This window comes from Coregonus lavaretus (assembly GCF_964263955.1).
Source record: "Coregonus lavaretus genome assembly, chromosome: 19".
Lineage (NCBI taxonomy): Eukaryota > Metazoa > Chordata > Actinopteri > Salmoniformes > Salmonidae > Coregonus > Coregonus lavaretus.
The window spans coordinates 10,822,115-10,842,517 of NC_140006.1; the positions used below are offsets into that span (position 1 = coordinate 10,822,115).

The 20,403-nt window shown below is 41.4% G+C and overlaps 1 protein-coding gene across 3 annotated transcripts; it reads left to right on the forward strand.

Annotated features, from left to right (window-relative positions):
* The first annotated feature begins 1,011 nt into the window (after positions 1-1,011).
* On the forward strand, positions 1,012-20,010 carry LOC311146500 (spindlin-W-like). 3 transcript variants are annotated; one of them, XM_084183003.1, is made up of 5 exons: positions 1,012-1,152; positions 2,078-2,119; positions 3,194-3,459; positions 15,161-15,394; positions 18,707-20,010. In XM_084183003.1, exons 2-5 carry the CDS (start codon positions 2,100-2,102, stop codon positions 18,910-18,912), a joined length of 726 nt encoding a protein of 241 aa, XP_084039129.1. In that variant the 5' UTR covers positions 1,012-1,152; positions 2,078-2,099; the 3' UTR covers positions 18,913-20,010. The 3 variants fall into 3 exon arrangements, with proteins under 3 accessions (XP_084039129.1, XP_084039130.1, XP_084039131.1); XM_084183004.1 differs by lacking the exon at positions 1,012-1,152 and adding an exon at positions 1,460-1,717 and having other exon boundaries at positions 18,707-19,985; XM_084183005.1 differs by lacking the exon at positions 1,012-1,152 and adding an exon at positions 1,707-1,759 and having other exon boundaries at positions 18,707-19,985.
* Positions 20,011-20,403: the final 393 nt, after the last annotated feature.

Below are 20,403 nucleotides of genomic sequence, written 5' to 3' on the forward strand. Positions count from 1 at the left end.
TGGCAGTGCTCCTCCTTGCACAAAGGCGGAGGTAGCGGTCCTGCTGCTGGGTTGTTGCCCTCCTATACGGCCTCCTCCACGTCTCCTGATGTACTGGCCTGTCTCCTGGTAGCACCTCAATGCTCTGGACACTACGCTGACAGACACAGCAAACCTTCTTGCCACAGCTCACTTGATGTGCCATCCTGGATGAGCTGCACTACCTGAGCCACTTGTGTGGGTTGTAGACTCTGTCTCATGCTACCACTAGAGTGAAAGCACCGCCAGCATTCAAAAGTGACCAAAACATCAGCCAGGAAGCATAGGAACTGAGAAGTTTTTTTGAGCAGTGTATATTTTTGCAATTACATTTACTTTTGATACTTAAGTATATTTAAAACCAAATAATTTTAGACTTTTCCTCAAGTAGTATTTTACTGGGTGACTTTCACTTTTACTTGAGTCATTTTCTATTAAGGTATCTTTACTTTTACTCAAGTATGAACATTGTGTACTTTTTCCACCACTGCCAGCCAATAGCTTTTGAGTAAGAGAGTAAGGAGCCTCCTTTGGACAACATGACTGATCACATCCATCGAGATTCAGAGGTCCTGTGTCAGGTAGCTGTGTCTTTTCTGATCACAGTCTGCTCTGTGCCTCTAGTTCATTATGTACAGTACGGACACAGCAGTCTGGGATAGCGAGAGGCGGAGAGAGAGATAACGAATATTGGGAAAGACTTGTCATAGGAGCGGCTGTAACAGAATTTATGCAAGCCAATCCACAAAATGTATTGCATGGTGGGAAATGTAGGTTAATTCAACCTACGTAGCCTATTGACCAACAAGTTTACTATCAGATAGGCAAAATAGATACACACTGAATATTTAATGGCATGCCAAAGCCACACTGTAGAGTTCCGCTAAATATATTTTTTCCCGATCCTTTGTTAGATACAGCACCCAATCACTTTCCATGGCTTTATTGTGGTGGGTGACGTAATGGACACCAACTCCCAGCATCCTTTGAGAAGGACACTACTTTACTTTACATTTAGTTTAGGCATAAACCTATCTTGGTAGTTGTAGTTCCCGTAGTAAGACTATTTCCTTGTAGCTTTCATGAGGTGGATTCTGCTCAGCAGAGGGAAGTAGATATGAAAATAGTGGCCAGGTAACTCTGTCTAAATATGCGTTCTACTTTAATAATCGTGTTACTACACTACATTATAGGCCTAATGTAATTCAAGCCCTTCAGTGAGTCAATTTCGCCTGTTGCGTGCGCTATTGTAATGCAAATGTGAATACTGCGTTGGTCGTTTTACCGTAGACCAGTGGTCAGTTTTATGTCACAAAAGAACCTTACTGTAGCCTATACATTGACGTTGATGTCGCAAATAGGCACGCGCGCCTTTGATAAACAATTGTCAACATCTGAACGAAAATCGCGAATGTGAAAGGCTACACCCCTGCTTACAGGCATGCGACAACATGATTATGTCTGTCGCCAGCAATATCTCTGGCTAGTCCAGAAATATCAAATTGCTACAATTTTACGAAACTTGATCCCGTCGAAATGACACTAGAGACGCGGCATGATTTTATAGGCAATTGCACTGGCAGAAGTTGAAAGAGGTTATGCAGTGAGGGAGGGCGACATTGTTGTTTGTTGACATCCGGTAGGGCTACGATGTAACAACGTCTGTGGTCTACTCGCGGGAAACTACTAGGCTACATGGGTAAAATAACCAATCCTGTAGGACTACTTGTAGTTTACATTGGTGGGTGTGGGTTTATTGCTTGTGGGGGATAACATAATTAACGTAACCATAATTATGCGATATGATAACACTGTAATTTAGGCCATATTGTTATGAGTGTCCCGACTCCCTAGGTAAATATGTGTGCCTTCTTCCTTTGTAACTTGAATATAGGTATTTCTGCTCCTCAAGACACAATCCATGTGTTATCAATATAACCTAGTAAAATACAAACTCATAATCCAACACACAATACCATTGTATCAAGTTACTTTCTCAAGATTGAGATTATTAAATGTTTTTGTGTTGTAAAATACACTATTTGCCCTCTACCCACAGGATTGTGTGAATTTATGGAAATATGTCCAAGAAAAGGGGCAGGTAGGTTGAAACACCTGTTCTTGGTTATTTCACTCATATTTTAGTACTGTTTTGTGTGTTTCCTGTTTTGCTTTAACCTGAACTTGCCCACTGGGCACACACTGGATGAATCAACGTTGTTTCCATGTCATTTCAACGAAAATACGTTGAACCAACGTGGAATAGACGTTGAATAGAATAACACTAATAAGATTGTCTGCTAAATGACTAAAATGTGAATGTAAATGTGTAAAATAAATTCAACCCACTGGGCACAGACGTGGGTTGAATTTATTTTACACATTTACATTCACATTTTAGTCATTTAGCAGACAATCTTATTAGTGTTATTCTATTACCTTTATTTAACTAGGCTAGTCAGTTAAGAACAAATTCTTATTTACAATGACGGCCTACCAAAAGGCAAAAGACCTCCTGTGGGGACAAGGGCTGGGATAAAAAAAAAAAATATAGGACAAAACACATATCACGACAAGAGAGACAACACTACATAAAGAGAGACCTAAGACAACCAATTTGTAAGTCGCTCTGGATAAGAGCATCTGCTAAATGACGTAAATGTAACCACATAGCATGGCAGCAACACATGACAACACAGCATGGTAGCAACACAACATGACAACAACATGGTAGCACAACTTATCCATAGCGACTTACAGTTAGTGTAAAGAAAGCTAAGTGAGACAACTACATATCACAATCATAGTTTTACCTCAATATAGTTATCAGCAAAGTGCTAGTATGAAAAAAGTAATGGCCCTAGCCAACAAAAGACAGGACAACAACTGATTAAGACAAAAACTGATACTTAGCTACTCCTGGAGAGAGCAGAAGTCCTCTAGCTATGGATTCAATTTTTAGATGTATTAGGATCCCCATTAGCCGACGCCAATGGCGACAGCTAGTCTTACTGGGGTCCGACACATAACGAAAAATACATTACAGACATTACATTGACATTTTAGTCATTTAGCAGACGCTCTTATCCAGAGCGACTTACAGTTAGTGAGTGCATACATTTTATTTATTTTTTCATAAATGAAACACCTATATTCTTCTCTCCCTTCCCCTCAGAAAGCGTAGCAGCGGTGAGCTGAGTGAAAGTTCAGGTTCGTCTCTGTCATCGACACTGGACCCTAACAACCTGCTGGGCCTGCGGATTGAGCACAACTGGAGGGAGAAGGGCAACCTGACCAAGTGGAAAGGCACAGTGCTGGAGCGCCTCACCGTCAACACCTCCCTCTACATGGTCAAATACGACGGATTCGACTGCGTCTACGGCATCGAGCTGTTCAAGGATGAGCGAGTTTCCAATCTCCAGGTTTTAACAGAGAAAGTCGGTGGGTTGGCTTGCTATTTGAGTATGTTGAAGCTTTTATTTAACCAGGTTGATCATGAGTAGGGCTGTGGCGGTCACGAAATTTGGTCAGCCGGTGATTGTCAAGCAAATAACTGCCGGTCTCACGGTAATTGACCGTTAATTAACATAAACACATTTAGCCTTTCCTGGCTTCCACACATAGCCTACAAGCCACTGATGCAGACCTTTGGAACATCTACATTTTAGAAAGTCTAATAAATCCATGTAATGAAGCATAAACCTTCACAATAAATCCATTCTTTATTTTAGACAGGTCTAAAGAAACATGATATTAAGAAAATGTAGTCTATTTCAGAAGAACAGAATAGCATACTCTGAGTTGTCCTTATGTTAGGTCCTGATCTGGCTATGCCATATAGCTGTGGGCTACACTAGTTCATTTAGCAGACAAGATTTGCTTAGAATTCCATGGAATTATTATATATTATTTTATAGTACGAAGAATACAATTGAACAAAGCTGAATAAAATAGAAAGGATATTTTCTCCAAACGATTTGATGGAGTGCGCACATGCAGCTATTCTGTGTTGTGTGGTTAACAAATAAATAGGTACTCCTATATGCTTAATTTAGAGTTATTAATGTAACTTTAGTTGTTCTACAAACGTTGGGCTATGTTTTGATTTGTAATACATTGTAAGGCTGCATGATGCGACTAATGATGATTTGAAAAAAGTCGCATGAAAGGCATGAGCTCTGCTTAGTTTTTTGCGCAGGCTGTACACACTTCATCAGTCTCTCATTCACAATTTGGCAAGCACTTGATAATGCCTCGAATTTCCCGGTGGCATTCCCTTTGTGTGGCTGTAATGCCCCCTAAAAAAATCCATGCCTTTTGCGGCCAGTGGCCGTTGTGCCCTTGGGCTAAATATAATAATTATAATTCCCTTCTCCCTGAGTGCTGCGTGCTCTGAAGCACCTCTCACTCACATGGCTCTCCATCATGTGATTGGGTCATTCTCACAGGCTACAAGTGAAGACAGACACATCGGGGACACAACTGCGCGCATCCTTATCCAATTCCGAGGCGAATATTGACGATATTGGAAGAACTGTCCACTTTTTTTTATTTTTTTTATTTTTATTTTTTCACCTTTATTTAACCAGGTAAACCAGTTGAGAACAAGTTCTCATTTACAACTGCGACCTAGCCAAGATAAAGCAAAGCAGTGCGATAAAAACAACAACACAGAGTTACATATGGGGTAAAACAAAACAAAGTCAAAAATACAACAGAAATACATATATATACAGTGTGTGCAAATGTAGCAAGTTATGGAGGTAAGGCAATAAAATAGGCTATAGTGCAAAATAATTACAATTCGTATTAACACTGGAATGATAGATGTGCAAGAGATGATGTCCAAATAGAGATACTGGGGTACAAATGAGCAAAATAAATAACAATATAGGGATGAGGTAGTTGGGCGGGCTAATTTCAGATGGGCTGTGTACAGGTGCAGTGATCGGTAAGGTGCTCTGACAACTGATGCTTAAAGTTAGTGAGGGAGATAAGTGTCTCCAGCTTCAGAGATTTTTGCAATTTGTTCCAGTCATTGGCAGCAGAGAACTGGAAGGAATTGCGGCCAAAGGAGGTGTTGGCTTTGGGGATGACCAGTGAGATATACCTGCTGGAGCGCAGACTACGGGTGGGTGTTGCTATGGTGACCAATGAGCTAAGATAAGGCGGGGATTTGCCTAGCAGTGATTTATAGATGGCCTGGAGCCAGTGGGTTTGGCGACGAATATGTAGTGAGGACCAGCCAACAAGAGCGTACAGGTCACAGTGGTGGGTATTATATGGGGCTTTGGAGACAAAACGGATGGCACTGTGATAGACTACATCAAATTTGCTGAGTAGAGTGTTGGAGGCTATTTTGTAAATGACATCGCCGAAGTCAAGGATCGGTAGGATAGTCAGTTTTACGAGGGCATGTTTGGCAGCATGAGTGAAGGAGGCTTTGTTGCGAAATAGGAAACCGATTCTAGATTTAACTTTGGATTGGAGATTCTTAATGTGAGTCTGGAAGGAGAGTTTACAGTCTAACCAGACACCTAGATATTTGTAGTTGTCCACATACTCTAGGTCAGACCCGTCGAGAGTAGTGATTCTAGTCGGGTGGGCAGGTGCAAGCAGCGTTCGGTTGAAGAGCATGCATTTAGTTTTACTAGTGTTTAAGAGCAGTTGGAGGCTACTGAAGGAGTGTTGTATGGAATTGAAGCTCGTTTGGAGGTTTGTTAACACAGTGTCCAATGAAGGGCCAGATGTATACAAAATGGTGTCGTCTGCGTAGAGGTGGATCTGAGAGTCACCAGCAGCAAGAGCGACGTCATTGATATACACAGAGAAAAGAGTCTGCCCAAGAATTGAACCCTGTGGCACCCCCATAGAGACTGCCATAGGTCCAGACAACAGGCCCTCCGATTTGACACATTGAACTCTATCTGAGAAGTAGTTGGTGAACCAGGCGAGGCAGTCATTTGAGAAACCAAGGCTATTTAGTCTGCCAATAAGAATGCGGTGGTTGACAGAGTCGAAAGCCTTGGCCAGGTCAATGAAAACGGCTGCACAGTACTGTCTATTATCGATCGCGGTTATAATATCGTTTAGGACCTTGAGCGTGGCTGAAGTGCACCCATGACCAGCTCGGAAACCGGATTGCATAGCGGAGAAGGTACGGTGGGATTCGAAATGGTCGGTGATCTGTTTGTTGACTTGGCTTTCAAAAACTTTTGAAAGGCAGGGCAGGATGGATATGGGTCTGTAACAGTTTGGATCTAGAGTATCACCCCCTTTGAAGAGGGGGATGACCGCGGCAGCTTTCCAATCTCTGGGGATCTCAGACGTTACGAAAGAGAGGTTGAACAGGCTAGTAATAGGGGTTGCGACAATTTCGGCGGCTAGTTTTAGAAAGAAAGGGTCCAGATTGTCTAGCCCAGATGATTTGTAAGGGTCCAGATTTTGCAGCTCTTTCAGAACATCAGCTGTCTGGATTTGTGTGAAGGAGAAGCGGGGGGGGCATGGGCAAGTTGCAGCGGAGGGTGCAGAGCTGGTGGCCGGGGTAGTGGTAGCCAGGTGGAAAGCATGGCCAGCCGTAGCAAAATGCTTGTTGAAATTCTCGATTATTGTAGATTTATCGGTGGTGATAGTGTTTCCTAGCCTCAGTGCAGTGGGCAGCTGGGAGGAAGTGCTCTTATTTTCCATGGACTTTACAGTGTCCCAAAACCTTTTGGAGTTAGTGCTACAGGATGCGAATTTCTGTTTGAAAAAGTTAGCCTTTGCTTTCCTAACTGCTTGTGTATATTGGTTCCTAACTGGGGCATGTCTATTTAAGATTGAGAGGAAATTACTTTTAAAGAACAACCAGGCATCCTCTACTGACGGAATGAGATCTATATCCATCCAGGATACCTGGGCCAGGTCAATTAGGAAGGCCTGCTCGCTGAAGTGTTTTTGGGAGCGTTTGACAGTGATGAGGGGTGGTCGTTTGACCGCGGACCCGTTACGGACGCAGGCAATAAGGCAGTGATCGCTGAGATCCTGGTTGAAGACAGCGGAGGTGTATTTAGAGGGTAAGTTAGTCAGGATGATATCTATGAGGGTACCCATGTTTACGGATTTAGGGTTGTACCTGGTAGGTTCGTTGATAATTTGTGTGAGATTGAGGGCATCTAGTTTAGATTGTAGGATGGCCGGGGTGTTAAGCATATCCCAATTTAGGTCACCAAGCAGTACGAACTCTGAGGATAGATGGGGGGCAATCAATTCACATATGGTGTCCAGGGCACAGCTGGGGGCTGAGGGGGGTCTGTAGCAAGCGGCAACAGTGAGACATTTATTTCTGGAAAGGTGGATTTTTAGAAGTAGAAGCTCAAACTGTTTGGGCACAGACCTGGATAGTATGATAGAGCTCTGCAGGCTATCTCTACAGTAGATTGCAACTCCACACCCTTTGGCAGTTCTATCTAGATGGAAAATGTTATAGTTGGGGATGGAAATTTCAGAATTTTTGGTGGCCTTCCTAAGCCAGGATTCAGACACTGCTAGAACATCAGGGTTGGCGGAGTGTGCTAACGCAGTGAATAACTCAAACTTAGGAAGCAGGCTTCTGATATTTATGTGAAGAAAACCAATACTTTTACGGTTACAGAAGTCAACAAATGATAGCTCCTGGGGAGTAGGAGTGATACTGGGGGCTGCAGGGCCTGGGTTAGCCTCTACATCACCAGAGGAACAGAGGAGGATTTACTTTTCGTCAGCCAACAAGATGAGTAGACCTAACTAACAGCAAAAGCACTAGCCTATGTCAATCTACTATCCCCCATAGTACAAAAGTGTACCTATTCTGTGCGAGAAATTAATATTCCAAACATAGTCTGGGACAGTTGTGGGATGCGATAGATCCCAAATTAATACAACCACTAGCAGCAATAATCATTTTTTACGCAATGTTGATAAACTATTAGGCTATTTCTTCACATTATAAGCAATGCGCACATGGCTGTAGGCTATAAGTGCGAATGTTCCATTAGCGGGAAAACACCATTATCAAAAGTGACCGCAAATGCGATTATGCATGTAATGCTTTTATTATGATGTGCATTTTTATGGTGAAAATTATCTTCCCCAAACTTGAAACGCATGCGCTGCTTATGTATGCCAGTTAGGCTCTACACCCCTTGTAAAGCGGATGAATGTGCTTAATTTTAAGAAGTTATTTGGACACTTTAGTTGTGAAACAAACCTTATCAAAACATATAGGCCTATGGGCTAGGCTACATGAGGTGTGCGACTGTGATTTCGAAAACGTCAAAAAAAAAAAGTTTTGTTTCTTGCCTTACATAATTCACAAGTGATAATATATAATTCACAAGTGATAGGGTAATATTGTCAACCATCAGACTATTCTTGATTTAATCTTGTCTTTACATATACAAAAAATATCTGTGTGAAATTTGTTTTGATTTAAAATGGACCATTATCATGCACCTGTCTCGAAACAGGAACAGGGGAAAAAATACATGTCAAAGATGCACTTTAATAGTGAATGGAGGACGCTTTTCCTGTGGTTCATTTTCATGCCAGCCAGGTAGGCTATACTCCTGTTGTAAAGAGAAGCAATGTGTTTGATGTTAGGAAAGTTGAGAAATAAATATAGTAGGCCTAGCCTTTAGAAAGCTGATGGGATCCTCTTATTTTTAATAGAGGTCTTCACTCTGTTTTCTCACGCAATTGCATAGCCTATATAAATGTTGTGCAACATGAGCTCATGGGCTCTCATGAAGTGTTTGATTAGAGTTTTGATAACATTAGCATTGATGTCAGAGTGGTTAGAGAGATAACAGAGTGCTGAGTACCAGGAAGTTAGCAAGTTTGGTAGGCTACTAATGACTCTGAGGCATTCATCAAAAGGAAACCAATGTATTTAGATGAGCTAGTGTAGTTTAGGGGCATTGCTCCAAAAGAGAATTCATGAATACTTCTTAGTGTACCCTTTTTTTTAAAGTGCATTATCTGGGTTTTATCTTGGTTTATCATTCATCTCCATTTGGTACACCAGAGATTGACAGTGTTCAGCATACATTTCAAATAAACTCGCTCTCTGAAATGAGGACAATATCAACCGCGTACAGTAGTAAAAAAATAAATATCCTATTACTTTTCTTATTTTTACTTTCTCAACAGCCTTCCTAACTTCCTCCATAGTCAATTCAGGAACAAGTTTGAGGTGTATCCAGCCCTATTCATCTCAATTTCCAACCCATACTTTAAGTTACAAGTATAATTTATAAGTCATTATCAAGCACATATGGTATATTATTGCCTGAAAATAGGTTAGCAAAATCATTCTCCCAGTTATCTAATACACAATTCTACTTATATTCAAGTTGACCATTTTCCAGTATGATTTCCATTGAAATTTGCATAACTATTTTCAGACCCAGTTTATTGATTTCATTCCAAAATTGCTGAGGGTTGTTACTTTGCAGTTGTTCAAGATGCAGTGCTTGGCCTCTTCTGAATCTCCACTTATAGAACTTAGCTTGTTGTCAAAGATATGTTGACACTGTTTAAACTCTTCTCTTAAACCGCTTCTCATTGATTAGTCGTTACATTTTAGAAACGTATTTTCTGCAACACTCAAACCATGAATTACTTAACTCTTTATTCCAATACGGTTTACCAATTTTATTGAGGTCTCTAAGGCTTGGATGATACTGATTTTAACAGGTAAACACTTTTCAATTGCCTCATGTAGTACATCACAGAACCGGCCATACCACTGATCAATATTATATTGTGTTTTCTGGCAAGCTTCCAGGTTATCAATAAGGTCCATAAGAACAGTACAGCACATGTCAGATGAAAGAAAATGGTCAGTTAGGTTTCTAGGCCTTCTTTTGGTCTGATTTGCACTTGACTTAGATAAGCCCACATCACCTTCCTCCCCAGTATAGTACACCATGAATTTCAGAAACAACAATGAATGATCAGACAGTCTACTATGGTCTCCAATCAGGCCAATACACTCAGGACCTTTACTTTCCACAAGCTCGGTTGAGGTAATCACATTCAACTCCACACATGTATTCAGACAGTCATGGGTTGTTGCAATATAGTCGACAACTGCTTTTCCCTTTGTTGACATTGATGTGAAATGATCATTTTGTGGTGATAATCTACAATTCAGAATGCAGCACTTGGAATCATTTTAAGAACCCATCCCTATTTAAACCTGTGTCTAAAGCAACTTTAGGTGCAGTACCATCCATGTCAGTTATACAATCTTTCAGATCAGAGATACGACTCTTCAGGTCACCGAAAAATACAGTCAAGTTGGTTGTTGGTCATTGCTAGACAGCCGTTTTCATGTCTTGCCATATATTTTCAAGCTGTTTAAGTCAAAACTGTAACTCGGCCACTCATGAACATTCAATGTTGTCTTGGTAAGCAACTCCAGTGTATATTTGGCCTTGTGTTTTAGGTTATTGTCCGGCTGAAAGGTGAATTTGTATCCCAGTGTCTGTTGGAAAGCCGACTGATCCAGGTTTTCCTCTAAGATTTTGCCTGTGCTTTATCCTAAAAAACTCCCTTGCCGATGACAAGCATACCCATAACATGATGCAGCCACCACCATGCTTGAAAATATGAAGAGGTATTGTGTGTAGGCCCGTGACACAAAATCCCAATTTAATCCATTTTAAATGCAGGCTGGTACACAAGAAAATGTGGAAAAAGTCAAGGGGTGTGAATACTTTCAGTGTCCAGAGAATACACCTGCGCCAACAAGTGGAGGGGCCCTGTAGAACCCTCCGGTGGTAAATAACAAGACAAAATAACAAAATAATATTGGGACACACAGTGTTCAAATCTTACACCAATTATTCCATCTATTGACTTGTCCACAATGTTCACAATGTTCTTGCTCTTATATGAACGTTTCGGTTGTGTCCAAACCAAGAATAACCATCCAAGTCAATAGTGGAGTCACCAGACAAATGATTTTCATTCAGATAAATAGTCAGGGTTTAGGGCCTGTAGTAGTAATGTTCTAAGTGTACCGTTTGAGGTCGTCCATCCATTAACGTTCCAGTGAATTAAATAAAATTGTTAAGCATTTACGGACTGGGCAGATAGTTCCCCCCCCCCCCCCCCCCCCGGAATGCAACCTTCACGACTCCTGGTTCCAGCCTCTTGCTCTCATCCTTCTGGTGGCCACCAGCTCTGGCACCTGCTTGCACCGCAGACCCTCGGTGAGCAGCTGCCTAACCTTTTCTGCCGTATCCTCATTGTCCTCGTAAGGTAGGATTGTTACTAATGGAGATACGTCTGGGTCGAACTGTTTAGTTGGGTTCTTTTTGGGTTGTTAAATATTTGTCCTCGATACTGTCCATTATTGAACTCAGGATCGCTATATCCAGGTCAATATCTTCATGGATTTGATTTTCTTTGACCAGCTTCTCCATGTTGTCACAAAGGCTGTCGACCTTGCTGTTTATTTGCTTTTCAAGAGTCGTTTGCATTGTGTCCATTTTGCATTGAGCAACTTCAATTCTTTCATTATACCATCAGTGTCGTTTTTTTCCAAAGTACAGAAGAACTACTGTGTTTGCAGGTCTTTGCTCCAGGCCAGCATGTACAGTGCCTGGCAAAAGTATTCATCCCGCTTGGCGTTTTTCCTATTTTGTTGCATTACAACCTGTAATTTAAATTGATTTTTATTTGGATTTCATGTAATGGACGTACACAAAATAGTCCAAATTGAAATTATTTGCAAATTATGGTGGAAAATAAGTATTTGGTCAATAACAAAAGTTTCTTAATACTTTGTTATATACCCTTTGTTGGCAATGACACAGGTCAAACGTTTTCTGTAAGTCTTCACAAGGTTTTCACACACTGTTGCTGGTATTTTGGCCCATTCCTCCATGCAGATCTCCTCTAGAGCAGTGATGTTTTGGGGCTGTCGCCGGGCAACACGGACTTTCAACTCCCTCCAAAGATGTTCTATGGGGTTGAGATCTGGAGACTGGCTAGGCCACTCCAGGACCTTGAAATGCTTCTTACGAAGCCACTCCTTCATTGCCCGGGCGGTGTGTTTGGGATCATTGTCATGCTGAAAGACCCAGCCACGTTTCATCTTCAATGCCCTTGCTGATGGAAGGAGGTTTTCACTCAAAATCTCACGATACATGGCCCCATTCATTCTTTCCTTTACACGGATCAGTCGTCCTGGTCCCTTTGTAGAAAAACAGCCCAAAAGCATGATGTTTCCACCCCCATGCTTCACAGTAGGTATGGTGTTCTTTGGATGCAACTCAGCATTCTTTTTCCTCCAAACACGACGAGTTGAGTTTTTACCAAAAAGTTCTATTTTGGTTTCATCTGACCATATGACATTCTCCCAATCCTCTTCTGGATCATCCAAATGCACTCTAGCAAACTTCAGACGGGCCTGGACATGTACTGGCTTAAGCAGGGGGACACGTCTGGCACTGCAGGATTTGAGTCCCTGGCGGCGTAGTGTGTTACTGATGGTAGGCTTTGTTACTTTGGTCCCAGCTCTCTGCAGGTCATTCACTAGGTCCCCCCGTGTGGTTCTGGGATTTTTGCTCACCGTTCTTGTGATCATTTTGACCCCACGGGGTGAGATCTTGCGTGGAGCCCCAGATCGAGGGAGATTATCAGTGGTCTTGTACGTCTTCCATTTCCTAATAATTGCTCCCACAGTTGATTTCTTCAAACCAAGCTGCTTACCTATTGCAGATTCAGTCTTCCCAGCCTGGTGCAGGTCTACAATTTTGTTTCTGGTGTCCTTTGACAGCTCTTTGGTTTTGGCCATAGTGGAGTTTGGAGTGTGACTGTTTGAGGTTGTGGACAGGTGTCTTTTATACTGATAACAAGTTCAAATAGGTGCCATTAATACAGGTAACGAGTGGAGGACAGAGGAGCCTCTTAAAGAAGAAGTTACAGGTCTGTGAGAGCCAGAAATCTTGCTTGTTTGTAGGTGACCAAATACTTATTTTCCACCATAATTTGCAAATAAATTCATTAAAAATCCTACAATGTGATTTTCTGGAGAGAAAAAAATCTCAATTTGTCTGTCATAGTTGACGTGTACCTATGATGAAAATTATAGGCCTCTCTCGTTTTTTTAAGTGGGAGAACTTGCACAATTGGTGGCTGACTAAATACTTTTCCCCCCCACTGTATTCCCCCCCTTTGCTATGAAGCCCCTAAATAAGATCTGGTGCAACCATTTACCTTCAGTCACATAATTAGTTAAATAAAGTCCACCTGTGTGCACTCTAATTGTCACATGATCTGTCACATGATCTCAGTATATATATACACCTGTTCTGAAAGGCCCCAGAGTCTGCAACACCACTAAGCAAGGGGCACCACCAAGCAAGCGGCACCATGAAGACCAAGGAGCTCTCCAAACAGGTTAGGGACAAAGTTGTGGAGAAGTACAGATCAGGGTTGGGTTATAAAAAAATATCCGAAACTTTTAACATCCCACGGAGCACCATTAAATCCATTATTAAAAAATTGAAAGAATATGGCAACACAACAAACCTGCCAAGAGAGGGCCGCCCACAAAAACTCATGGACCAGGCAAGGAGGGCATTAATCAGAGGCAACAAAGAGATGAAAGATTTTGAAGAAATGAAAGATAACCCTGAAGGAGCTGCAAAGCTCCACAGCGGAGATTGGAGTATCAGTCCAGAAGACCACTTTAAGCCGTACACTCCACAGAGCTGGGCTTTACGGAAGAGTGGCCAGAAAAAAGCCATTGCTTAAAGAAAAAAATAAGCAAACACGTTTGGTGTTCGCCAAAAGGCATGTGGGAGACTCCCCGAACATATGGAAGAAGGTACTCTGGTCAGATGAGACTAAAATTGAGCTTTTTGGTGATCAAGGAAAACGCTATGTCTGCCGCAAATCCAACACCGCTCATCACCCTGAGAACACCATCCCCACAGTGAAGAATGGTGGTGGCAGCATTATGCTGTGGGGAAGTTTTTCATCGGCAGGGACTGGGAAACTGGTCAGAATTGAAGGAATGATGGATGGCGCTAAATACAGGAAAATTCTTGAGGGATACCTGTTTCAGTCTTCCAGAGATTTGAGACTGGGACGTTGTTCACCTTCCAGCAGGACAATGACCCTAAGCATACTGCTAAAGCAACACATGAGTGGTTTAAGGCGAAACATTTAAATGTCTTGGAATGGCCTAGTCAAAGCCCAGACCTCAATCCAATTGAGAATCTGTGGTATGACTTAAAGATTGCTGTACACCAGCGGAACCCATCCAACTTCAAGGAGCTGGAGCAGTTTTGCCTTGAAGAATGGGCAAAAATTGCAGTGGGTAGACATGCAGCTTTAATTGCTGCAAAAGGTGGCTCTACAAAAGTATAGACTTTGGAGGGGGGTGAATAGTTATGCACGCTCAAGTTTTCGGTTTTTCTTTGTTTTAATTCTTGTTTTTTCACAATAAAAATGTGCATCTTCAATACGGTAGGCATGTTGTGTAAATGAAATGATACAAACCCCCCAAAAATCTATTTTAATTCCAGGTTGTAAGGCAACAAAATAGGAAAAATTACAAGGGGGGTGAATACTTTCGCAAGCCACTGAACACAACAGATTAATCTTATCAAGGCCTTAATGATTAGCATAATGGTTTAGAAAAGCCTGTATACCCTTATCTCCCTTTACTCTCCTTATCCCCAGGTTAATGACCTACCAGTGCCTTATCATGTATATTTTCCCCTCATTGATAATTGTATTCTTCTTCTGTACAGCAAACCACAACTCGGTGCAATATAATTGTACTCAATCCCATCATGATCCCTAGCACCTAGCTTCTACTTTATATGTCAATGTGGAAGGATGTACACAAGTTGATGTACACAAGTTTCCCCCTCTTGTCTTAATGTAACCTCTCACCCCCAAAGTACACAATGAAAGCAATGCTATTTCCTCTACCTTTCCCAACTTGGGGAACTATTTTAGTTGCCTGGTGGAACCAGCCTGGTCTCGCGATAGCTCACATTCTGTTTTATTTTAAACCAAAAGTGAGCTTCAGTCTGCTTGACCAGGTTGCTATTTTAGTTATTTTCAACAGTATATAACCTGTGGTTTACCCCCATAGTAAACAACAAGATCAAGGTGCCCCATGATGCGCCAGAGCTGGTGGGGAAGGCTGTGGAGCACCTGTTTGAGAAGGAGGACGGCGAGAAGAACGAGTGGAGGGGCATGGTGCTGTCTCGCGCCCCCATCATGACCAACTGGTACTACATCACCTATGAGAAGGACCCTGTGCTCTACATGTACCAGCTCTGGGACGACTATAAGGACGGAGACCTCCGCATCCTACCTGAAGCAGGTAAGATATTTGATTTGCTTTTGGGTGTTTGTTTTGGTTGGTTTGGTTGGAATCAGCTAATTTCCTAATCCTGTAAAAAGAGGGAAGGGCAATACATAGAGACAGAAATGGAGAGAGATAACCGGTCCACTGATAAATCTGTACAATACAAATGAAAGATTAAATATTCTCAGACACTCCCAGAGATAATAAAACATTCCCTCTCAAATTGCCTATTATGATAATCACAGGAATTATGCAATGTTAGTGCTGACCAAAGGGAAACCTCATGTAACATAGTAAAGGGGGTGGTGGTCCTTTTGATCGTCAAGGGTACACTCATATTGGTATAGCTCTACAGTATCATATCTTCTTAAGAACGGATAGAACGGATGTTTACTGCGTACAGCACTGAAGTTGGAATAGGGACATAGGAAGGGAGTGACGTCAAGAGTACTATGACCACCTGTGGATGAAGTAATTGTTGTAAAGCTAAATGGAAGGCAGGTGACTGAAAGCATATGAAAAAATAGAGACCTATTCAGATCTGATTGTTCAGTAAAAAGACTCAGAATAAGGTCTTGTAAATCTTGTGAGGCTACTGGGTGAAATAGACTAGAGTTTAATAGGCTGCAGTCTATTGAGCATGAGAACTGGAACGCACATACAGTACCAGTCAAAGGTTTGGACACACCTACTCATTCCAGGGTTTTTCATGATTTTTTACAATTTTCTACATTGTAGAATAATAGTGAAGACATCAAAACTATGAAATAACACATATGGAATCATGTAGTAACGGTAGCTAACGTACTTTTGTACATCGCGCTGTTCCGTACATTTGACCTTATTTTAGCGCCCCAAAAACGTAATACTTCCAGGTCAACTGTAATATGAATACCATTGTAAAGCAGAATTTCTCCCCTTTCCAGCAAAGTCAATGACTAAACCTTCATGCTGTCCGTCTTTGCATGATCGAAGAAAGCAATGGAGCTCCTCCGGGTCTTTTTAAAAATGGCGGGTGGGGAAGCGAAAGCTACGGCGTCATAGTGAAAGGGGAGATATGTCGTGTGGGGAACCGGCTTTTTTCACCTGATTTGTCCAACTTATTACCTGTAAAATGTAAATAAAACACGATAAAGAGTTTATGTAATGTCTCATTACATACCTATTTTAAGGTTTGCGTTGAATTTGAACAGGGTTTTTAGGGAGGCGCTACATTTATTTTCACAATTAAACTGTGGGTGTCACGGTTTTTGAGAGTCATGATGGCTCACAGTGATTACGCGAAAAATTAACAATTGATTGAAGGAACTATTGATGAACTCACGAGTAATTAACTTTACACTCACCATTACACTCACCATTGATCATTTCTTGTTTTTAATCTGCGAGAGAAGCACTACACCTGGTGGAAAGAGGCTGTAAGGCACAGAATGACTGAATAATGCGTGCCATACGTTACGTCGTGACATGTCACACTTTAACGTACAGCGTCAGCGGGGTCAGTTTTTTCAACTTTTCTCCGATACTATTGGTCTATTACCATGTCAATCAACGCTGAATCGAAACTTAGTTCACACCCCGGATTTTGATGCCAACACAGTCGCTACAGTCCCATTCGTTTTCATTGCAGCCTCATTTGAATGCCGTGGTTGCCCACATATGTACGGAACTGAGTTAGCTACCGTTAACCAAAAAAGTGTTAAACAAATCAAAATATATTTTATATTTGAGATTCTTCAAAGTAGCCACCCTTTGCCTTGATGACAGCTTTGCACACTCTTGACATTCTCTCAACCAGCTTCATGAGGTAGTCACCTGGAATGAATTTCAATTAACAGGTGTGCCTTGTTAAAAGTTAATTTGTGGAATTTCTTTCCTCCTTAATGCGTTTGAGCCAATCAGTTGTGTTGTGACAAGGGGTTAGTATACAGAAGATAGCCCTATTTGGTAAAAGACCAAGTCCATATTATGGCAAGAACAGCTCAAATAAGCAAAGAGAAACGACAGCCCATCATTACTTTAAGACATGAAGGTCAGTCAATCTGGAAAATGTCAAGAACTTAGAAAGTTTCTTCAAGTGCAGTCGCAAAAACCATCAAGCGCTATAATGAAACTGGCTCTCATGAGGACCGCCACAGAAAAGGAAGACCCAGAGTTACCTCTGCTGCAGAGGATAAGTTAATTAGAGTTAACTGCACCTCAGATTGCAACCCAAATAAATGCTTCACAGAGTTCAAGTCACAGACACATCTCAACATCAACTGTTCAGAGACTGCGTGAATCAGGCCTTCATGGTCGAATTGCTGCAAAGAAACCACTACTAAAGGTCACCAATAAGAAGAAGAGACTTGCTTGGGCCAAGAAACATGAGCAATGGACATTAGACCGGTGGAAATCTATCCTTTGGTCTGAAATTTGAGATTTTTGGTTCCAACCGCCGTGTCGTTGTGAGACGCAGAGTAGGTGAACGGATGATCTCTGCATGTGTGATGGTGTGGGGGTGCTTTGCTGGTGACACTGTCTGTGATTTATTTAGAATTCAAGGCACACTTAACCAGCTTGGCTACCACAGCATTCTGCAGCGATACGCCATCCCATCTGGTTTCCACTTAGTGGGACTATCATTTGTTTTTCAACAGGACAATGACCCAAAACACACCTCCAGGCTGTGTAAGGGCTATTTGACCAAGAAGGAGAGTGATGGAGTGCTGCATCAGATGACCTGGCCTCCACAATCACCCAACCTCAACCCAATTGAGATGGTTTGGGATGAGTTGGACCGCAGAGTGAAGGAAAAGCAGCCAACAAGTGCTCAGCATATGTGGGAACTCCTTCAAGACTTGGAAAAGCATTCCTCATGAAGCTGGTTGAGAGAATGTCAAGAATGTGCAAAGCTGTCATCAAGGCAAAGGGTGGCTACTTTGAAGAATCTCAAATATAAAATAAATTTTGATTTCTTTAACACTTTTTTGGTTACTACATGATTCCATATGTGTTATTTCATAGTTTTGATGTCTTAACTATTATTCTACAATGTAGAAAATAGTACAAATAAAGAAAAACACGTGAATGAGTAGGTGTGTCCAAACTTTTGACTGGTACTGTACATGTCCTACGCTCATTCCCTGTTCAGGTCGTTGTTGTAAAAGAAAATGTGTTCTCAATGACTTACCTGGTTAAATAAAGGCAAATAAATAGGATGAAGATGAAGGATGAAGTATTTGTTTTGGTATGTGAAGTAAAAGGGCAGACAACATCATATGCAAATTCTCTTTTTTCATTCTCCCTGTTCTTTCTTCCTCATCTTATTATTTTCTCGTTTCCCAGAGAACAAACACCTACTGCCTGCAGACAGGAAGCCAGGCGAGGAGACAGAGAGCCTTGTGGGTAAGCAGGTGGAGTACGTCACGGATAAGGGCGTGAAAAGGACGGGGCTGGTTATCTACCAGGTTCCAGCCAAACCCTCTGTCTACTACATCAAATACGACGACGACTTCCACATTCATGTCTACGATCTGGTCAAAACCACCTAGAATACAACTCTACCCGGTCAAAACCACCTAGAAAGGACTAGTCCCCCCTGCCTCCGACCCTCACACTTGTACACTCACCTTAGGTCGAGTCTTATTTCAACTCAGTCAATTCAGGAAGTGAGTTGAAATTCAGTATTCACCAAAGTCGAAATATTGGGAAACTTTTAATTCATGAATTGAATGTCAATCCATTTCCTGAATTGACTGGATTGAAATGGAACTCTCTGCAACCATGACACTTCCCTGTCATTATTGTGGACATGTTCCCTGACCTGTGTCTCGTACAAGGTCAGACGTTTGCTAAAAGTGTGAACTCTGTGACTCATATTGACTAGTCTTTTGTAAACAGTGCAAAGCTTGCATGTGTATTTCCTTTTCTTTTAAGAAACAAGCGATTAAGCAGCTATGTTTTATTTTGTTTGGCTAATGAGTAGTAATTGTAAATTGCTCTGGATAAGAGCGTCTGCTAAATGACTAAAATATAAATGTAAGGAAGTAGATATTATCAATGAAAATGATCTATGTTGATGTACAAATGTGTTGCTAGAATAAGTGCAATAAAAAAACGATTTAATAGAAATTATAAACAATTGCCAAGATTTGACTGCACATGTCTCAGAATCGCCCACACCAGCTGAGGTCAAATGTTTATTTGAGAGGAATTATTTGACCTACTAGTTTCATGAGTACAGAGAAGTCATGTTTATTTGAGCCAGACATTTAAATATTATTGGCTGTAATTTTTAATACATTTTGGATTACAATCTACCCTTAGTCATGAATATTTGAATATTTCTGTCACGTTGTTAGACCGCCGTGACCGTAACTGTACTTACTTTTGTAAATACCTGTATTGTGAGGCATTCTTGAAATTCTTTGATATGATTTGCTGTTCCTATTTGTTGCATGATTTAGAGATTGCAGCAATTGTTGGTTCAGTGTTGTTTGTTTCAGTATGGTGGGTACCCCCCCCCCTAGTTGGTAAAGCAGCACAATGTATACAAAAAGACAGAAGGACAAATGGTTTCTCCATCATTTAATCCTCCCCCCTCCAACATTTTAAATAAACATTTAAAATAAAATCAAAGTTTATTTGTTACATACACAGATTAGCATTTGTTAAAGTAGGTGCCGCTAAATGCTTGTTTCTATCTCCAGCAGTGCAGTAAATGTCTAACAGCACAATACTAATACACAAATAATCCCCCCCCCCCCTCCAGATGAAAGAAAATGGTCAGGTAGGTTTCTAGGCCTTCTTTTGGTCTGATTTGCACTTGACTTAGATAAGCCCACATCACCTTCCTCCCCAGTATAGTACACCATGAATTTCAGAAACAACAATGAATGATCAGACAGTCTACTACGGTCTCCAATCAGGACAATACACTCAGGACCTTTACTTTCCTCAAGCTCGGTTGAGGTAATCACATTCAACTCCACACGTATTCAGATAGTCATGGGGTGTTACAATATAGTCGACGACTGCTTTTC